Source organism: Mytilus trossulus, chromosome 2 (genome assembly GCF_036588685.1).
Source record: "Mytilus trossulus isolate FHL-02 chromosome 2, PNRI_Mtr1.1.1.hap1, whole genome shotgun sequence".
Taxonomy (NCBI): domain Eukaryota; kingdom Metazoa; phylum Mollusca; class Bivalvia; order Mytilida; family Mytilidae; genus Mytilus; species Mytilus trossulus.
The window spans coordinates 44,409,091-44,429,750 of NC_086374.1; the positions used below are offsets into that span (position 1 = coordinate 44,409,091).

Sequence of the window (20,660 nt, forward strand, 5' to 3'; positions counted from 1 at the left end):
ATCATACCACATATTTTTTATACAGTTTAAAAATGGCCATTTTCCTGACTTGGACATTATAAGAAAAAATGGTGGGATGAACCCGTTTTTGTGGCATACCAAACCTCCCGCTTTCACAGAAATGATAAATATATCATTTAAAGACAACATTACATGACAGGACTACAATACAAATAAATGATAGAACATATAGGACAGAGAAACACTCCAATTATAGCTAATAAAAGGTACCAGGTTTAAAAAAACACTTATAAATACGTCAGACGCGTCTTTCGTCCACAAAAGGCCCACCAGTGACGCTCAGATGAAAAAAGTTCGAAAGACAAGACAAGTACATTGAGGACCAAAAGTTCCAAAAAGTTGTGCCTAATACGGCTAGGGTTTCTGCCAGGAATAAGAACATCCTTGTTATTTCGAATAATTCATAATTTTGCAACCAGTGATGTTTTATAAAATGACCATATAATAGATATACATGATAAAAATCGAAGTGGTGACTAACTACAAAATAAAAACGGATACATAAAACTACCTAAACCAGCAAATAAAAATTCACAGGCGAGTTAGCCAAAACCATCAACAAAGTGACGTAATATATGAATTTCTTAAACAATATCCCAAAAAAAGGATAGACAAAATTCAGGATTAAATTTGCAATACTGATATATAACATTTATCAATCACAATGAAAATAACATTTATTAATAAATACCAATTAATAGTAAACTATACCGATTATTTGCCCAAATCCACGAATTTGGACACATATTTGAAATTTATTGGTTAGACTTTATTCATAAAAAGAAAACATGGTCATTTATTGTTATTTCAAAATTCTATCTCATAATTTTTATTTATGCACACAAATTTGTTTTTTCATAAACAATCTAACCATATTAAGGCAACTTTCAACTACTGATAGCTTGTATATAAAGATAAGATTTCAAGTCCCCTCACGCATTCACGATGTCCTCAATCAGAACCGATCCCCTCACTCATTAAAAAATGAAAATATAAGATTTTTAGATTTATTAAGATGTCTATCAACACCGGACAGTGTACACATCGCCCAAAACGACATTCATACCCATTGACCCAATAAAAAGTAAATTTGAACTTGTAGGTCTGTTAATAGAACCATTTCAAAATCAAAATGTCACTTTTTTAGGCAAGTTCTCGTGCGGCAACTGATTTTGTAGGAGTTCAAATCCACGTACAACAGTAAATGATACATGTATCTCTTCGTTAAAGTATTCACCACAGCATAGCATTCTCCAATTTTCAATATTTTGATCAGTCGAATAAGAAAATTGCGATTTAGAAATGTACGTACCTTTTGAAGCGGTGACAATTACTCCACTCAAACACAACCGGAAAATCCTCTCACGGTTTTCATTGCAGAACCAAATGTTCTGCGTGTGTAGATTACCAGCCGTGTATGGAGTAAACATTCGTGTGATAACAACTCAGACGATACATAAAAAAAATCAAAATAATGAAGAACAAGAATGTGTCCAAAGTACACGGATGCCCCACTTGCACTATCCTTTTCCATGTTCCATGGACCGTGAAATTGGGTAATAATCTAATTTGGCATTAAAATAAGAAACATTATATTATAGGGAACATGTGTACTAAGTTTCAAGTTGATTGGACTTCAATTTTATCAAAAACTACCTTGACCAAAAACTTTAACCTGAAATTCCTACTTTCATTTTCTATGTTCAGTGGACCGTGAAATTTGGTAATAATCTAATTTGGCATTAAAATAAGAAAGATTATATTATAGGGATCATGTGTACTAAGTTTCAAGTTGATTGGACTTCAATTTTATCAAAAACTACCTTGACCAAAAACTTTAACCTGAAATTCCCATTTGAATTTTCTATGTTCAGTGGACCGTGAAGTTGGGGTCAAAAGTCTAATTTGGCTCTAAAATTAGAAAGATCATACCATAAGCAACAAGTGTATTAAGTTTCAAGTTGATTGGACTTCAGCTTCATCAAAAACTGCCTTGACCAAAAACTTTAACCTGAAATGGGACGAACGGACGCACAGACGGACGAACGGAGCCACAGACCAGAAAACATAATGCCCCTCTACTATCGTAGGTGGGGCATAACATAAAAAGTTGGTTTCCCTATTTACGTGTACCTGCAGTGTTGGTGTTCGAGGCACGTTTATGATTTTCATTATGTTACTTGATATGAAAAATTGACAAAAAAATAATATTTTACTTGTAAAAGTAAATCCTGAGCCTGTAAAAGCTTCTCTGCTTGTTCCATTTGAATTGATAGAAACAACGCTGTCGCCTTTCTTGTTCTCATAGAATCATATGATATGAGCTCCATTTATTGTGAACGTCTTTCTTAACTGTCGTATTAGATTGATCAGTGCATATTGCGCATGGCACTTTAAATGTATTTTAGCGCGAAAATAAACTAACATTCAGCTGGATTTATTGCCGTCGTAGTTCCATCTTGTCGCCTTCGTACTTTTATTCGATGGCAACACGACGGGATTACGAGGTCTTCACGAAGTCGTGTTGCCATCGTAAGACCTTCGGGCATCTTCGTGATTCATTCGTGTAGACATCGTAATGTCAAAACTGCCCGATCGAAACGATGGGAACACGAATGCAATACGATGTTCAAAGATGCATTCCCGTTGACTTTACGATGGTGAGGATGGTGATACGAACTCATTACGAACCCTCAACATCGGACGCACCATCGGGGATTTTTTAACATGTTAAAAAAATTTAAACCCTTCCCGAAGTTTTCCCCGAAGGCTAGAAAAAGTGGCCGATGGTTCTACGATGGTTAAAGGTGGCACTACGAATAGCCCGATCTGGATACGATCAGTCCCGATTTAGAAAATTTCCATAATCGTGTTGCCATCGGCGTAAAAATCGGGACAGTGTGACGCAGGCATGACGAATTTCGTATTAATAACGGGACTGTTTCGGAACGGTTTCGGCAAAAAACGGTTCGCAATCGACAAGATCTGGATGCAATCTGGACTCAATCGGCAGAAAAACAACTATGAAAAATTACTCCGGATCATTCCCGTTCCACAGGACACGTCCAGAATACACAAGATATTGTTCGGAATTCGATCCGATACAGCAGAATCTGTCACGACATAGCCACGATTGTAATCCGACTAGACAAAATCGGCTGAGTTGCCCCGAATGTTACGGGACGCACTTAACTGTCGGGATGCTTTGCCGAACTATTCGGACCCTTCCCGATCCGTAGGAATCTGTTACGAACTGAAACGAATGCGTTCAGACAATGATAGGACATTCCAGATAATTGAGGATACTAATCCGACTTTTTCACTTTTCGTTTCGTATTGCTGTCTGATCTCAATCGGGAGCAATAATCGGCAATGTGTGAACCCCGCATTACAGGTTTATGATTTTATTTTAAAATACTACAGAATTTGGTTATATATTTCCATTCAATACTGAACCATGTGAACCATGTTGAGTTCATTAATATGAAAAAAAAATCAGCTTTTAAGCATGCAACTTTTATTTAAAAGTTGATAGATGAAATGCTCACTAAATATTACAGTGTCCACTTGTTGTACAAAATCTGATTACTGTTTCAGTACAAAGTTCAGATAAAGAATTTGTAAGACTTGTACTAGATTTGAGACATGGAAACAACATATGTTTAAATCTTCTCGCAGTGAGATGATTTTGTCACGAAGAGTGATACGAGTTACAGATGAGTTTGAAATGGTATGTATGAAATTTATTTTATTAGATCGTTGGGAGCGATGTGATTGGTTGCACAGTGTAGTGCACCATGGAATGTTGTCGCTGGGAGCGATGTGATTGGTTGCACAGTGTAGTGCACCATGGAATGTTGTCGCTGGGAGCGATGTGATTGGTTGCACAGTGTAGTGCACCATAGAATGTTGTCGCTGGGAGTGATGTGATTGGTTGCACAATGCACCATGGGATGTTGTATAGTTAAATTGATATACAGAAAACAAAAGATTAAATATGAAGGCATTAACTTTTGTACATAATTAAATATATGTATACAATTGATTTGAAGATGAGACTTGTTATAATCATCATCTGAACCATGTTGAGTTCATTAATATGAAAAAAAAATCAGCTTTTAAGCATGCAACTTTTATTTAAAAGTTGATAGATGAAATGCTCACTAAATATTACAGTGTCCACTTTTTGTACAAAATCTGATTACTGTTTCAGTACAAAGTTCAGATAAAGAATTTGTAAGACTTGTACTAGATTTGAGACATGTAAACAACATATGTTTAAATCTTCTCGCAGTGAGATGATTTTGTCACGAAGAGTGATACGAGTTACAGATGAGTTTGAAATGGTGTGTATGAAATTTATTTTATTAGATCGCTGGGAGCGATGTGATTGGTTGCAAAGTGTAGTGCACCATGGAATGTTGTCGCTGGGAGCGATGTGATTGGTTGCACAGTGTAGTGCACCATGGAATGTTGTCGCTGGGAGCGATGTGATTGGTTGCACAGTGTAGTGCACCATGGAATGTTGTCGATGGGAGCGATGTGATTGGTTGCACAATGCACCATGGGATGTTGTATAGTTAAATTAATATACAGAAAACAAAAGATTAAATATGAAGGCATTAACTTTTGAACATAATTAAATATATGTATACAATTAATATGAAGATGAGACTTGTAATAATCATCAGTTTGATATGTTTTTTCATTAAATACCACACTTTTGATTTTATTTTATCAGCAGGTCGCTTTTACTATAAAACGATCAGAGTTTTAGTACCATATTGGAGACCTTAAGTATGTGCTAATTATTTCCCGGATGCCACAAATATGCAGGTATAGGTATAAAAAAGTAGTCCGTTTTTATGTGAGATATATCGGACAGTACCAAGAGTTCAACTTGGAGAGATTTTAAAACGGTAAGCAGTAATATTTTACAGTCCGTACACATGGTACATAACATATTGAGTGGAAAACTTGTTTAATTTAAAATCGATAATAAAAATGTAACAAAGATAATAAGAAACCTTGTACAAAGTCAGAGCTTCAGACATAGCTGTAGACTTTGTTTTTTGTTGTTGTTGATATAATAGATATATATACATATATGTTTAGATTTTTATGAATGTTAACAAAAGAATCACACAGTGTGATATAGAGTTGATGTATGTAGATCTGAGATATCTATATGTTTAGACTTTCATGAGCTATGTTGCATTGTGTAACATATTGAATCACATAGTATGATTAGAAGTTGATGTATATATCAATAGAGTTTAATGTCTATCTGATTAAGATACAAGTACATGTATGTATGAAGTTTTGATTGTGTTCTTCTATTAACAGAATCAAGGAAAACAGTTTGAGAAATTATCCATCGATTCAAGATTTGCAAAACATAGTGCCATTTGTCATCCATTCATATGTTTATTCAGATTGAGTTATTTTTGGAGAAAAACGAGAAAAAAGGCATCCGGATATATACATATATGTTTAGATTTTTATGAATGTTAACAAAAGAATCATTGGACGAAATTTTAAGTCAGATTAGACCTCCGGTTTGCGTTTTTCTGTATAATTTGAACATACATATACAAAGAATAAAGTGTATTTTCAGAATTTTATCTGCTATCATTTTCAAGTTTACTATCCACGGCAGTCACAGAGTTTATTAAATAGAGAGGGTCTGTATACTTTATCAATGACCACTATGGATCGATTAGTAAACTTCGAATTGAAAGTAAATACACTATATTTATATATAGTAATGAATGTTCATAATATACAGATAAGCGCTAAAAATATTCATGTGAACTTTTGATACCTTTTCTGAAATTCTCCAGTCATTAAATCTTTTACAAAATTCATTGATTACAAAAAGAAAGAAGATGTGGTATGATTGCCATGTTGAAACAACTCTCCACAAGAGACCAATATGACACATATATTAACAACTATAGGTTACCGTACGACCTTCAACAACGAGTCAAGCCCATACCGCATACTTAGCTTTATAAAGCCCCGAACTGACAATTTAAAACAATTCAAACCAGAAAACTAGCGGCCTTATTTATGTACAAAAAAAATGAACGAAAAACAAATATGTAACACATAAAAAAACAACAACCACTTAATTACCGGCTCCTTACTTGAATAGGCCCCGAACTGACAATGTAAAACAATTCAAACCAGAAAACTAGCGGCCTGATTTATGTACAAAAAAATGAACAAAAAACAAATATGTAACACATAAACAAACAACAATCACTGAATTACAGGCTCCTTACTTGAATGTTCATAACATACTAAATGTTTGTTCATATTGAAATTGATAGAAAACCAAAAATGGGAATATTGGAAATAATCAGGAGGGATAAAAAAAAAAAAAAAAAAAAAAGCAATTTCCTATCCCCAATAACCTATGACTTATGATACCTTTGCTGAAATTCTCCAGTCATTCAATATTTTACAAAATTCTTCCAACAACACTTTACATTCTTTAAACTGCCCTCTGAATGCCCGCGATTTCGCGGGTGTGTTCTAGTAACTATCTATTGCGGAAGCTTCCGGTTCAATATGTCGTATTTGACGTTCCGACTGTCGACTTGAAACTGATATTGGTCTAGTTTAGTGGTTGGAGAGTTATCTTCAATTAGCAATATCTCAAAAGACTTTTTATATCAGCATCTTATTCTGAACTGTTTCATTTCCTTTGTTTCGATGTTACTGCGAGCAACTAATCCTATATCTGTGTTTGTCTTGTTTATAGCCGATTTAATTCGAGATTAAATACTTTAAATTCGGACGAGCAGGGCGAGGGAGAATTTGAATGTATTTTATTTCGTTTGAAATAGGGTTTTTCCCGTTTGCTATTTGTAGTTAATATTTACAGATGAGAACTAGTATAGTTCGGATACTGGTTTTGTAACAGTATGTACTATTTATAAGTTTGATGTTAAGTACAGGAGGCACGAGGAAAGTTTTGGCGGTTTTTATGGGTGGTGTTTAAAGGTACTATATAAAGTTTGGGATTTAAATGTATTAGTATACCGACCGTGCAAGGGCTGTATAGCCAGTCAAGGTCGTTAAAAACTTCCATTTGTTGTTGTATTAGTATCGAAGGTGCTCGCAGTTACGTCGGGTTGAAGTTGGTCACATAGGTATATGTGCAGTTGCTGCTATGTTTGTTGTACGTACAGGCGTTGGAGGCATTAGCCGGGGGAAAAGAAACGATGCGAAAGAGGAACAATGTTATATGTCATGTGTTTATATAATGTTTCGATTGAAGAAATATGTACAATTCAGTAAAATAAAATATTGTATCGCAAGAGAAATAAGATGTTACTGCGAGCAACTAATCCTATATCTGTGTTTGTTTTGTTTATAGCCTATTGAATTAGAGATTAAATACTTTAAATTCGGACGAGCAGGGCGAGGGAGAATTTAACTATATTTATCAAGTAACGGTGTCATGGGAATTACCATTAAATTGTTTTCAATAGCCAAATAATTTTACTAAAAGCAGTATCGTGATCTAAGATATCTGCTTTCATGGGTTTGGATTTTTTTTCTTTCGTTAAGTTAGCAAAAAATTTGTAATGCTATCAAAATGACAGTGCTTGATGTTTAAAAGATGGACGGGAACCTGTTTTAACTTTAACCTTATCTGACACGGATAAAACATTCTTAATACGCTCATCTGATTCAAATTTCAGTGGTTTTTTTAAGCACTGCATAAAATTTCACTACTTTTGTCTTTTCTTTTGACTTAATGGAGCAAGTTGCAACGGACTTAATATATCACGGAATATTTACTGAAACTATCCGTCAATTATTTTGATTTTACAATAAGACTTTTCTGACAAAGTATATTTGTTGTTTTATAACAAAAAAACATAGAATATAAACATATTCAAACAACGTATGTGGCATATATCAGTGTACAATAATGAAAATATGTGTATATAATAACGAAAAAGGTAGTAATTCCATGTATCAGTTGAGAGCAAATTATTGACTAATACACAAAATGTGACGGAAGGCAAGTGATTCAGTTCCGTGTTGAAATTGAAGTTTTTTTCTCATTCTTATTCCATTGATTTCTTAAGGTTTCTTTCATATTTTAGTTCCAAACTTTTTATCACTTATTAGTTTTATGAATTACTATATGCTTAAAATATAATGGGATAATCTTTATAACTACTATGAAGAAGAAACTGAAGTTTGTGTCTAAATTTGCAATTAAAATTACCTCAATTTTAAACAGTCCAAACTTTCGCAAATTTTATAGATTAAAATAAAAAAAAATACGGAATAGAAGATTTTGACATATAAAAATAGCTCCAGGAAAAACTATTTCAATTAAATTTAAGCAAACATACACAATTTTTCATTTTGAAAAAGGGGGATTGAAACTCTCCAATATACTACTAGTCATTAAAACGACTTTTTAGAAAAATGTGACTGTACGAAATTTTGACGACAGGGCAAAAACGAAAGAAGACATATTTGTCTTTAAGTTAAGACCATTTTTAGCCGTGTGTTATTTGGGGAGATTAAACTCGCGATCTAGACGTCTTTTTACACTTCTGTCACCGCACTAAAAGACTTATAGGGAAAAAAATAATGGTGGCATTACACCTTGATGCAGTATTGTTTGTTTTTGATATAAACTTGATTTTATGTAACCAAGCTACCATGTATATGCTACCTTTTGTATTTCTAGGTAAGTGGCGTAACCTGTTCTGATTTTTTAACGCATCGATTTTTTAAATTAATTTTGTTTTGATCTATGATTATTATTGCAGATGCAGAAAGTTTGAGTGTTAAGATCTTATTAAAACCATAGCTTAGTCCCGCCAAATGTTGATGTCCTTTTCCCAAGCATAGTACCAATATATGTTGTATGGCATATCTTAGTGGTTTAAATTTTTTAAAGAATTATATGTTGATGCATGGCTCATGTTTGACTACCTTTTTAAAACTTATTCAGAACTTTTATAAATGTTGATACAATTTTGAGCTTGCTATTGACATCTGCCTCTTGGTGAAAGAGCTATATGACAAAAAAATACCTTATGAAATAGCAAAATCCATTTAAGACCAACTTTACCTAAGGGCGTCGAAACCTGTGTTTCTTTTTAATTTCAAATCTATAAACAGACAAGTTTTAGAAAGGATTGTTATAAAAATGCGCTTTCATGCACATGGTGTAACAAAAAAAATCCCCCCAAAACAAACAAACAATCAAAAAAGGATATCGTATTTAAAAATAAAATCAAAATGTTTAAAACTTATATTATATACTTATGCTATAAGTTAACCTGAAAGTTTTTAGTTGTTTCACTTATTACTTTTATTCTTACTTACAACTTGCGTAATCTCGCCTGGATATCGAATGGTCATATGTTTGATCCCCCGAAGGGTCAGATTGAATGCTTAGTTTTGTGCCTTACTGTTTTTCATCTTAAAATTTAGCTATGTCTTTGTCAGTCAAGCAGGGTTCATTTTCACATTTCCATATCACATTTAAATCTCCTCATCATAAGTATGCATTCAATTGCATCTGAACGTACAAATAACAGCAATCCATCATCGTCGTCATCAACTATTACTCGAATGGCAATGTCTTCTAATGTTTAAGCTTAAAATGTTTGTTCAAAGATTTCATCATCTTATATTTCATATGTGAAATGGACCTTATTCTAAAACATTACAAATGGAGATGTAACTGTATTCTTATCGTCACTTAGAAACCTGACACACTTTACCCCTTTTGATGCTGAATATGACCAAATTCCATAAAAAACTTAACTGCTTTGGATTTTTTTCAGGATATTAAACTATTTTAGATTTTTTTGTGTGTAATTTTGGCTTAAATAAAAAAGCCAAAAGTATGTTCATCACAGTATGGGAAGTTATAAATCTATTTTCAGCATTCCGGAGATTATTAAGGATTATTTTTTAAGAACGGTATGTTTTTAGCGTTTTATTTTCTTCTTTCTTCTTTGTGTACAACAATCATTCTAGCTGCACTGGTCCAACACATTCAGACACTCAGACGACAAAAATCAAAGATGATGAAAGACACCAGAGGTAACAGAAACTCAAGACAACAATGACACTCAACAGCGGATGCAATGAGGAACATAAGTGAAGGTTTGGACATTCTTACTCATGGACAAAATATGAAATGGCTCGGGGATCAGTCTGAGAACGGATGGAGAATAGTATGAAATGCACAACCTAGCAGATGATTCGGAACACGATTAACGTAGATTATCAGAAGAAAATAACGCGTCGAGGAAAAAAAGAACGACACAAATTTTAAGACACGCACAACCATAATCTAATCAAATCAGCTCAGTCAATCAACATATTACAGTTAGCATCCTAGTGGTGAATCGACCCGGAAAATGTTATGAGTGTGGTTTATCAAGACATTCAAGGTCAGACCATTATACATGGGGTTGGTAATTACAGAAAGAAAAGTCTGAAGGATTGCGAATGCTCGGACAACACAGCTGATCTCTCCGACGGCTCCTGAAAAGTTCTAGAAATTCATCATTTACAACCATTCTAAAAAATATCAATATATACAGGGTGTACAATACAAAAATGCACACATATGAAACTAATTTCCAGATAAAAAATCATCCAATTGTGATTTCATGACTTGGACAACCGGCGGGAAAATATCTCTTTGTGACAGTCCAACTTCTGGTAAATCTCCAATGTAAACAACTAACTATAGAGTTAACTCATGAGAAGAAGACTTAAAAAATACATCGCAAAACAGCCTTAATATCCAGATGGGTTCCAATACAAAACCCCTAACGTAGTTTCTAAAGGCTTCACACTAAAAAACGCCTGCATAAAAGGAATTCCCACTTGAAACCTGGTAGAAATCAGGGGCCACAACCGAAGTACTCGAAGATTTTATCAAAAGTAGAATCGAAAAATCCAAAAAAGAAGGAAGATTTATAAAACTCAAATATCGCAGCAAAAAGTCAATTCAAACTGTAGTAGAACAAAACAATAGAGCAATTAAAATTGTGAGCAAGTACCAAAACGCTTAAATAAATCATTGACTGCCCATTACTTTCGATATCCAACTGGAATAAGTACAAAAGTTTCAAAAAAATCCAGAGACGTACAAAGTTGAAGACTTCCGAGTTACCGAGCGAATACAGGTATTGAACTACTAAAGCTACCAACTCAACAGTAATTCAAAAAAACATCAGTACTTCTTTAGAGACGAAAGAGAAGAAAAGAACACATAATCAAATCAGTAAACCTTTCAATAAACAACAAGGACGGTACTCATCCAGGACACCTTCTCAGTCTAACTATCATCCATTTTACTAGACACATACATTGAATGTTTTAACATTGACTGGAATTCTGAATTATTAAAAATCAGAGTGGAACAAGACGAACTAAACACACTATTCTAGAATCAACGCCTTCATCCGTTTTAGAGAACTGAGTTGCTAATGAACAGTCGAGACGAGTAGAAAAATTCTAGGTGAGTTTATCTTATCCGGTTTTACTACCAGGCATCAAAACTCAAACACATATTTTCTTTTCAAGAAGTGGATATCAGCTGATTTGTTTGGAATACGAAGACTCAGTTTGAATACCAGTAGTATACAACCTCTTATAGTGGCAGGTGGCAGTTAGGTCCGCTGCTGTATGCCCTGAGGTAATCGGTGCCCTGAGGTAATCGTGGTATTGCGCCATTGATTAAATACGCACGAAAATATAGTTCTTATTTAGATAGATCTTAATACCAAATTTTAATGTGACCAAATACCAAAGATGTCAACAAACTTCCCAAATGATTTTATTATTTGTATTCACCGATCATTCATTTCGTATGTACGTGTAGGGTGGGGATGGCTGGTAAAATAATAAACTTTTTTTGTTATAAAAGTTCAATTAATGATCTGAAGTATTCATTCATGACAGGGTTACCTGAGGTAACCCCAATTATAACAACAAATACAACCATTAAACTCAAGTCAACTGAGGTAACTTCATATATACATCACATAAACAATACAAATCTATGAAGTCCTACATTTCAAATTAAAAAAATGTGGAATTACAATAGGAATGTATACACTAGCAAAGTATCAACTAAGAATTCTTTCAAAGCAGGGTTACCTGAGGTAACCAAAACAATAACAGCAAATACAACCTATTTAACTCAAGTTAATTCAGATCACCTGTACATATACATCACATAGAAAAATATAACTTTAAAGAAGTCCTACATTAAAAATTAAGAGGCTGCTTTATTACACCATAAATGCATATACTAGCAAAGTATCTACTAAATATTCCGTCATGCACGGTTACCTCAGGTAACTCATAAAATAGAAACAAGTATTATCCATTCATATCAAGTTAACTTAAGTCGCCTTTCCAATATATATCACATAAACAATACCCATCTATGAAGTCCTACATTTAAAATAAAGAAACTGTTTGATTACAACATAAATGTTTACACTAACAATCTATCTAAAAAGCATTCTTCATAACATGGGTACCTGAGGTAACCTCAGACATAATTACAAATATAACCCACTTAACTGAAGTTAACTGAGGTCACCTTTACATGTGCATCACATAAACAATACAACTTTCATGAAGTCCTACATTTAAAATAAAGAAGTTTGTTTAATACAAATAATGTAAACACTAGCAAAGTGTCTACGAAGGATTAATTCATTACAGGGTTACCTCAGGTAACCATAACAATAATAACAAAGATAATCCATCTTGCGCAAGTTAACTGAGGTCACCTCTATATATATACATCACATAAACAATACAACTTTCATGAAGTCCTACATTTAAAATAAAGAAGTTTGTTTATTACAATTAATGTAAGCAATAGCAAAGTATCTACAAAAAATTCATTCATTACCGGGTTACCACAGGTAACCCTATAATAACAACAAATACAACCCATATAACTCAAGTAAACTCAGGTATCACCTTTAAATATATATGCATCACATAAACCATACAAATCTATGAAGTCCTACATTTTTAAATTAAGAAATTGTGTAATTAAAATATAAATGTATACACTTACAAAGTATATACTAAGAATTCTCTCATAGCAGGGTTACCTGAGGTAACCAATACAAAAACAACAAAAACAACCTTTTTTAACTCAAGTTAATTCAGATCACCTTTACATATACATCACATAAACAATATAACATTAATGATTTTCTACATTAAAAATGAAGAAGTTGATTTATTACACCATAAATGGATATACTAGCAAAGTATCTACTAAATATTCTGTCATTTCAGGTTACCTCGTGTAACCCATGAAATAGAAACAAGTATTATCCATTCATATCAAAGTAACTTAAGTCGCCTTTCAGAAATATCACATAAATAATACCCATCTATGAAGTCCTACATTTAAAATAAAGAAATTGTCCGATTACAACATGAATATTCACACTAGCAAACTATCTCAAAAACATTCTTCTTAACATGGGTACCTGAGGTAACCCCAGACATAATTACAAATATAACCAACTTTACTGAAGTAAACTGAGGTCACCTTTACATGTGCATCACATAAACAATACAATTTTCATGGAGTCATACATTTAAAATAAAGAAGTTTGTGTATTACAATTAATGTTAACACAAGCAAAGTGTCTACGAAGGATTCATTCATTACAGGGTTACCTCAGGTAACCATAACAATAACAACAAAGATACCCCATCTAACTCAAGTTAACTGAGGTCACCTTTATATATATACATCACATAAACAATACAACTTTCATGAAGTCCTACATTTAAAAAAAATAAGTTTGTGTATTACAATTAATGTAAACACTAGCAAAGTGTCTACGAAGGATTCATTCATTACAGGGTTACCTCAGGTAACCATAACAGTAACAACAAAGATAACCCATCTAACTCAATTTCACTGATGTCACCTTTTAATATATATACATCACATAAACAATACAAATCTATGAAGTCCTACATTTCAAATTAAAAAAATGTAGAGTTACAATACAAAGATATACACTAGCAAAGTATCTACTAAGAATTCTTTCATAGTAGGGTTACCTGAGGTAACCAATACAATAACAACAATACAACCTATTTAACTCAAGTTAATGCATATCACCTTTACATATACATCACGTAAACAATATAACTTTAATGAATTCCTACATTTAAAAAGAAGAAGTTGGTTTATTACACCATACCTGGATATACTAGCAAAGTATCTACTAAATATTCTGTCATGACAGGGTTACATCAGGTAACCCATGAAATAGAAACAAGTATTATCCATTCGTATCAAGTTAACTTAAGTCGCCTTTCAGAAATATCACATAAACAATACACATGTATGAAGTCCTACATTTAAAATAAAGAAATTGTCATATTACAACATAAATGTTTACACAAGCAAACTATCTCAAAAGCATTCTTCATAACCTGGGTACCTGAGGTAACCCCAGACATAATTACAAATATGACCCACTTAACTGAAGTTAACTGAGGTCACTTTTACATGTGCATCACATAAACAATAAAACTTTCATGAAGTCCTACATTTAAAATAAAGAAGTTTGTTTAATACAATTAATGTAAACACTAGCAAAGTGTCTACGAAGGATTCATTCATTACAGGGTTACCTCAGGTAACCATAACAATAATAACAAAGATAACCCATCTAACTCAAGTAACTGAGGTCACCTTTATTTATATACATCACATAAACAATACAAATCTATGAATTTCTACATTTCAAATAAAAAAAAATGTCGAATTACAATATAAATGTATACACTAGCAAAGTATCTACTAAGAATTCTTTTATAGCAGGGTTACCTGAGGAAACCAATACAATAACAACAAATACAACCTATTTGACTGAAGTAAATGCATATCGCCTTTACACATACATCACATAAACAATATAACTTTAATGAATTCCTACATTAAAAATGAAGAAGTTGATTTATTACACCATAAATGCATATACTAGCAAAGTATCTACTAAGTATAATGTCATGACAGGGTTACCTCAGGTAACCCATAAAATAGCAACAAGTATTATCCATTCATATCAAGTTAACTTAAGTCGCCTTTCCGGTATAGCACATAAACAATACACATCTATGAAGTCCTACATTTAAAACAAAGAAATATAAATGTTTACAATAGCAAATTTTCTAAAAAGCATTCTTCATGTCATGGGTACCTGAGGTAATCCAGACATAATTACAAATATAACCCACTTAACTGAAGTTAACTGAGTTCATCATTACATGTACATCACATAAGCAATACAACTTTCATAAAGTCCTACATTTGAAATAAAGAAGTTTGTTTATTACAATTAATGTAAACACTAGCAAAGTATCTACGAAGAATTCATTCATTACAGGGTTTCCTGAGAGACAGGGTTACCTCAGGTAACCTAATAATAACAACAAATACAACCCTTTTAACTCAAGTTTACTCAGGTAACATATATCTATACATCGCATAAACAATACAAATCTATAAAGTCCTACATTTCAAATTAAGAAATTGTGTAATTACAACATCAATGCATATACAAGCAAAGCATCTACGAAGTATTCTTTCATAACAGGGTTACCTCAGGTAACCCTAAAAATAACAGTAAATATAATCAATTTAAATCAAGTTAACTTAAGTTGCCTTTCCGAAACATCATATTAACAATACACATCTATGAAGTTCAAATTTATAAAAAAAAAAAAAATCGTTAAATACAACTTGAATGTATATTCTGGAAAACTATCTACAAAGTATTCTTACATGACAGGATAACCTCGGCTAACCATAACAATAACATCAAATAAAAAATACAAATCTATGAAGTCCTACATTTTTAAATTAAGAAATTGTGTGATTAAAATACAAATGTATACACAAGCATAGTATCTACTAATATTTTTTCATAACAGGGTTACCTGAGGTAACCCCAGCAATAACAGCAATTACAACCAAATCAACTCAAGTTAATTCAGATCATCTTTACATTAACATCACATAAACAATATAACTTCAATGAATTCCTACATTGAAAATGAAGAAATTGGTTTACCACACCAGAAATACAAATACTAACAAAGTATCTACTAAGTATTCTGTCATGACAGGGTTACCTCAGGTAACCCATAAAATAGCTACAAGTATAATCCATTCAAATCGAGTTAAGACAGATCGCATTTTCTAAATATCGCGTAAGCAATTTACATCTGTGAAGTTCTACATGTAAAATAAAGAAATTGTTTGATTACAAAATAGATGTTTACACTAGCAAACTATCTAATAAGCATTCTTTCATAACAGGGGTACCTGAGGTAACCCCAAATATAATTGCAAATATAACCCACTTAACTGAAATTATTTGAGATCACCTTTACATATATATCCCTTAAACAATATAACTTCAATGAAGTCCTACATTCAAAATGAATAAGTTGGTTTATTACAATTAATGTAAACACTAGCAAAGTATCTACGAAGTATTCATTCATGACAGGGTTACCTCAGGTAACCCCAATTATAACACCAAATACAACCCATTTAACTCAAGTGAACTCATGTAACATTTACATATAATCGCATAAACAATACAAATCTATGAAGTTCTTCATTTTAAATTAAGAAATTGTGTAATTACAGCATAAATGAATATACCAGCAAAGTATCTATGAAGTATTCTTTCATAACAGGATTACCTCAGGTAACCCAAAAAATAACAACAAATATAATCGATTCAAATCAAATTAACATAAGGTTGCAGTCTTGTTATTGACTGCTCCATAGGCTTACAAGCAAAGCAGCTGATCTTAGAAAAAAAATTCATGTTCATATCATGTATGTACCAAATTGAAAAAAGGGGGGTCTTGCCACGAAGAATAAAACGTTACGCAATCGTGAAGTCAACTCATTTTTTTTCTTTCTGTTTGCGATTTTTACTAGACCTCACCACTTCAAGTAAACATGATATCCTTCCACTTTCCTGGAATGATATCACCAAAAGATGCAATATTTTTTAAAAAGTCTATATTTATGTTTCCATTCACCATAAACCTATAAACAAACAGAAAAAAATGAGTTCAGAAAAAAATTCAGTCTACTAAATTATCTGTAAATCTCATTCTTGTCTATCTTTATGAATAACCTGACCATGCACAGTTGTACAGTGGTTCTCTGAGATAACCTGACAATGCACATTAGTACAATGGTTCCCTGAGGAAACCTACCATGCACAGTAGTACAATGGTTCCTGAAGTAATCTGACTAGGCACAGTAGTGCAATTGTTCCCTGAGGTAACCTGACCATGCACAGAAGTACAATGGTTCCCTGAAGTAATCGGGCCATGTACAGTAGTACAATGGTTCCCTGGGGAAACCTGACCATGCACAGTAGAACAATGGTTCCCTGAGGTAACATGACAATGCACAGTATTACAATGGTTCCCTGAGGTAACCTGACCATGCACAGTAGTACAGTGGTTCCCTGAGGTAACATGACCATGTACAGTAGTACAATGGTTCCCTGAGGAAACTTGACAATGAACAGTAGTACAATGGTTCCCTGAGGTATTCCGACCATGCACAGTAGTACAATGGTTCCCTGAGGTAACCTGACCATGCAAAGTATTATAATGGTTTCCTGAGGTAACTTAAACATGTACAGTAGTACAATGGTTCCCTGAGGTAACCTGACCATGCACAGTAGTACAATGGTTACCTGAGGTAATCTGACCATGCGCACAGTAGTACAATGGTCACCTGAGGTAACATGACAATGCACAGTAGTACAATGGTTCCCGGAGGTAACCTGACCATGCGCAGTAGAACTGTGGTTCCCTGAGGTAACATGACCATGTACAGTAGTACAGTGGTCACCTGAGGTAACATGACAATACACAGTAGTACAATGGTTCCCTGAGGTAACCTGACCATGCACAGTAGTACAATGGTTCCCTGAGGTAATCTGACCATGCACAGTAGTACAATGGTCACCTGTGGTAACCTGACAATGCACAGTAGTACAATGGTTCCCTGAGGTAACCTGACCATGCACAGTAGAACTGTGGTTCCCTGAGGTAACATGACCATGTAAAGAAGTACAATGGTTCCCTGAGGTAACCTGACAATGCAAAGTAGTACAATGGTTCCCTGAGGTAATCTGATCATGCACAGTAGTACAATGGTTCCCTGAGGTATTCTGACCATGCACAGTAGTACAATGGTTCCCTGAGGTAACCTGACCATGCAAAGTATTATAATGGTTTCCTGAGGTAACTTAAACATGTACAGTAGTACAATGGTTCCCTGAGGTAACCTGACCATGCACAGTAGTACAATGGTTACCTGAGGTAATCTGACCATGCACAGTAGTACAATGGTCACCTGAGGTAACATGACAATGCACAGTAGTACAATGGTTCCCTGAGGTAACCTGCCGCACAGTACAACTGTGGTTCCCTGAGGTAACATGACCATGTAAAGAAGCACAATGGTTCCCTGAGGTAACCTGACAATGCACATTAGTACAATGGCTCCCTGAGGAAACCTACCATGCACAGTAGTACAATGGTTTCTGAAGTAATCTGACTAGGCACAGTAGTGCAATCGTTCCCTGAGGTAACCTGACCATGCACAGAAGTACAATGGTTCCCTGAAGTAATCGGACCATGTACAGTAGTACAATGGTTCCCTGGGGAAACCTGACCATGCACAGTAGAAGAATGGTTCCCTGAGGTAACATGACAATGCACAGTATTACAATGGTTCCCTGAGGTAACCTGACCATGCACAGTAGTACAGTGGTTCCCTGAGGTAACATGACCATGTACAGTAGCGCAATGGTTCCCTGAGGTAACCTGACCATGCACAGTAGTACAATGGTTCCCTGAGGTAATCTGACCATGCACAGTAGTACAATGGTCACCTGAGGTAACCTGACAATGCACAGTAGTACAATGGTTCCCTGAGGTAACCTGACCATGCACAGTAGAACTGTGGTTCCCTGAGGTAACATGACCATGTAAAGAAGTACAATGGTTCCCTGAGGTAACCTGACCATGCACAGTAGAACTGTGGTTCCCTGAGGTAACATGACCATGTAAAGAAGTACAATGGTTCCCTGAGGTAACCTGACAATGCAAAGTAGTACAATGGTTCCCTGAGGTAATCTGATCATGCACAGTAGTACAATGGTTCCCTGAGGTAACTTGACAATGCACAGTAGTACAATGGTTCCCTGAGGTATTCTGACCATGCACAGTAGTACAATGGTTCCCTGAGGTAACCTGACCATGCAAAGTATTATAATGGTTTCCTGAGGTAACTTAAACATGTACAGTAGTACAATGGTTCCCTGAGGTAACCTGACCATGCACAGTAGTACAATGGTTACCTGAGGTAATCTGACCATGCACAGTAGAACAATGGTCACCTGAGGTAACATGACAATGCACAGTAGTACAATGGTTCCCTGAGGTAACCTGACAATGCACATTAGTACAATGGCTCCCTGAGGAAACCTACCATGCACAGTAGTACAATGGTTCCCTGAAGTAATCGGACCATGTACAGTAGTACAATGGTTCCCTGGGGAAACCTGACCATGCACAGTAGAAGAATGGTTCCCTGAGGTAACATGACAATGCACAGTATTACAATGGTTCCCTGAGGTAACCTGACCATGCACAGTAGTACAGTGGTTCCCTGAGGTAACATGACCATGTACAGTAGCGCAATGGTTCCCTGAGGTAACCTGACCATGCACAGTAGTACAATGGTTCCCTGAGGTAATCTGACCATGCACAGTAGTACAATGGTCACCTGAGGTAACCAGTCAATGCACAGTAGTACAATGGTTCCCTGAGGTAATCTGACCCTGCACAGTAAAACTGTGGTTTCCTGAGGTAACATGACCATGTAAAGAAGTACAATGGTTCCCTGAGGTAACCTGACAATGCAAAGTAGTACAATGGTTCCCTGAGGTAATCTGATCATGCACAGTAGTACAATGGTTCCCTGAGGTAACCTGACCATGCTCAGTATTGCAATGGATTCCTGAGGTAACTTAAACATGTACAGTAGTACAATGGTTCCCAGAGGTTACATGACAATGCACAGTAGTACAATAGTTCCCTGAGGTTAAATAACCATGCACAGTAGAACAATGGTTTCCTAAGGAAACCTGACAATGCAGAGTAGTACAATGATTCCATGAGGTACCTTACCATGCACAGTAGTAGAATGGTTCCCTGAGATAACCTGACCATGCACAGTATTACAATGATTTCCTGAGATAACTTAAACATGCACAGTAGTACAATAGTTCCCTGAGGTTAAATAACCATGCACAGTAGAACAATGGTTTCCTAAGGAAACCTGACAATGCAGAGTGGTACAATGATTCCATGAGGTACCTTACCATGCACAGTAGTAGAATGGTTCCCTGAGGTAACCTGACCATGCACAGTATTACAATGGTTTCCTGAGATAACTTAAACATGTACAGTAGTACAATTGTTCCCTGAGGTAACCTGACTATGCACAGTAGTACAATTGTTCC

At 34.6% G+C, this 20,660-nt stretch overlaps 1 protein-coding gene across 1 annotated transcript in view; it reads left to right on the forward strand.

Annotated features, from left to right (window-relative positions):
• Positions 1-8,869, forward strand: part of LOC134705788 (uncharacterized) — a 474,551-nt gene extending 465,682 nt beyond the window's left edge. The window contains exon 6 of the mRNA XM_063564505.1: positions 8,835-8,869. Within this exon, the coding sequence (XP_063420575.1) occupies positions 8,835-8,869 (35 nt within the window). The remainder of the gene's footprint in view (positions 1-8,834) is intronic.
• The last annotated feature ends 11,791 nt before the right edge of the window (positions 8,870-20,660 follow it).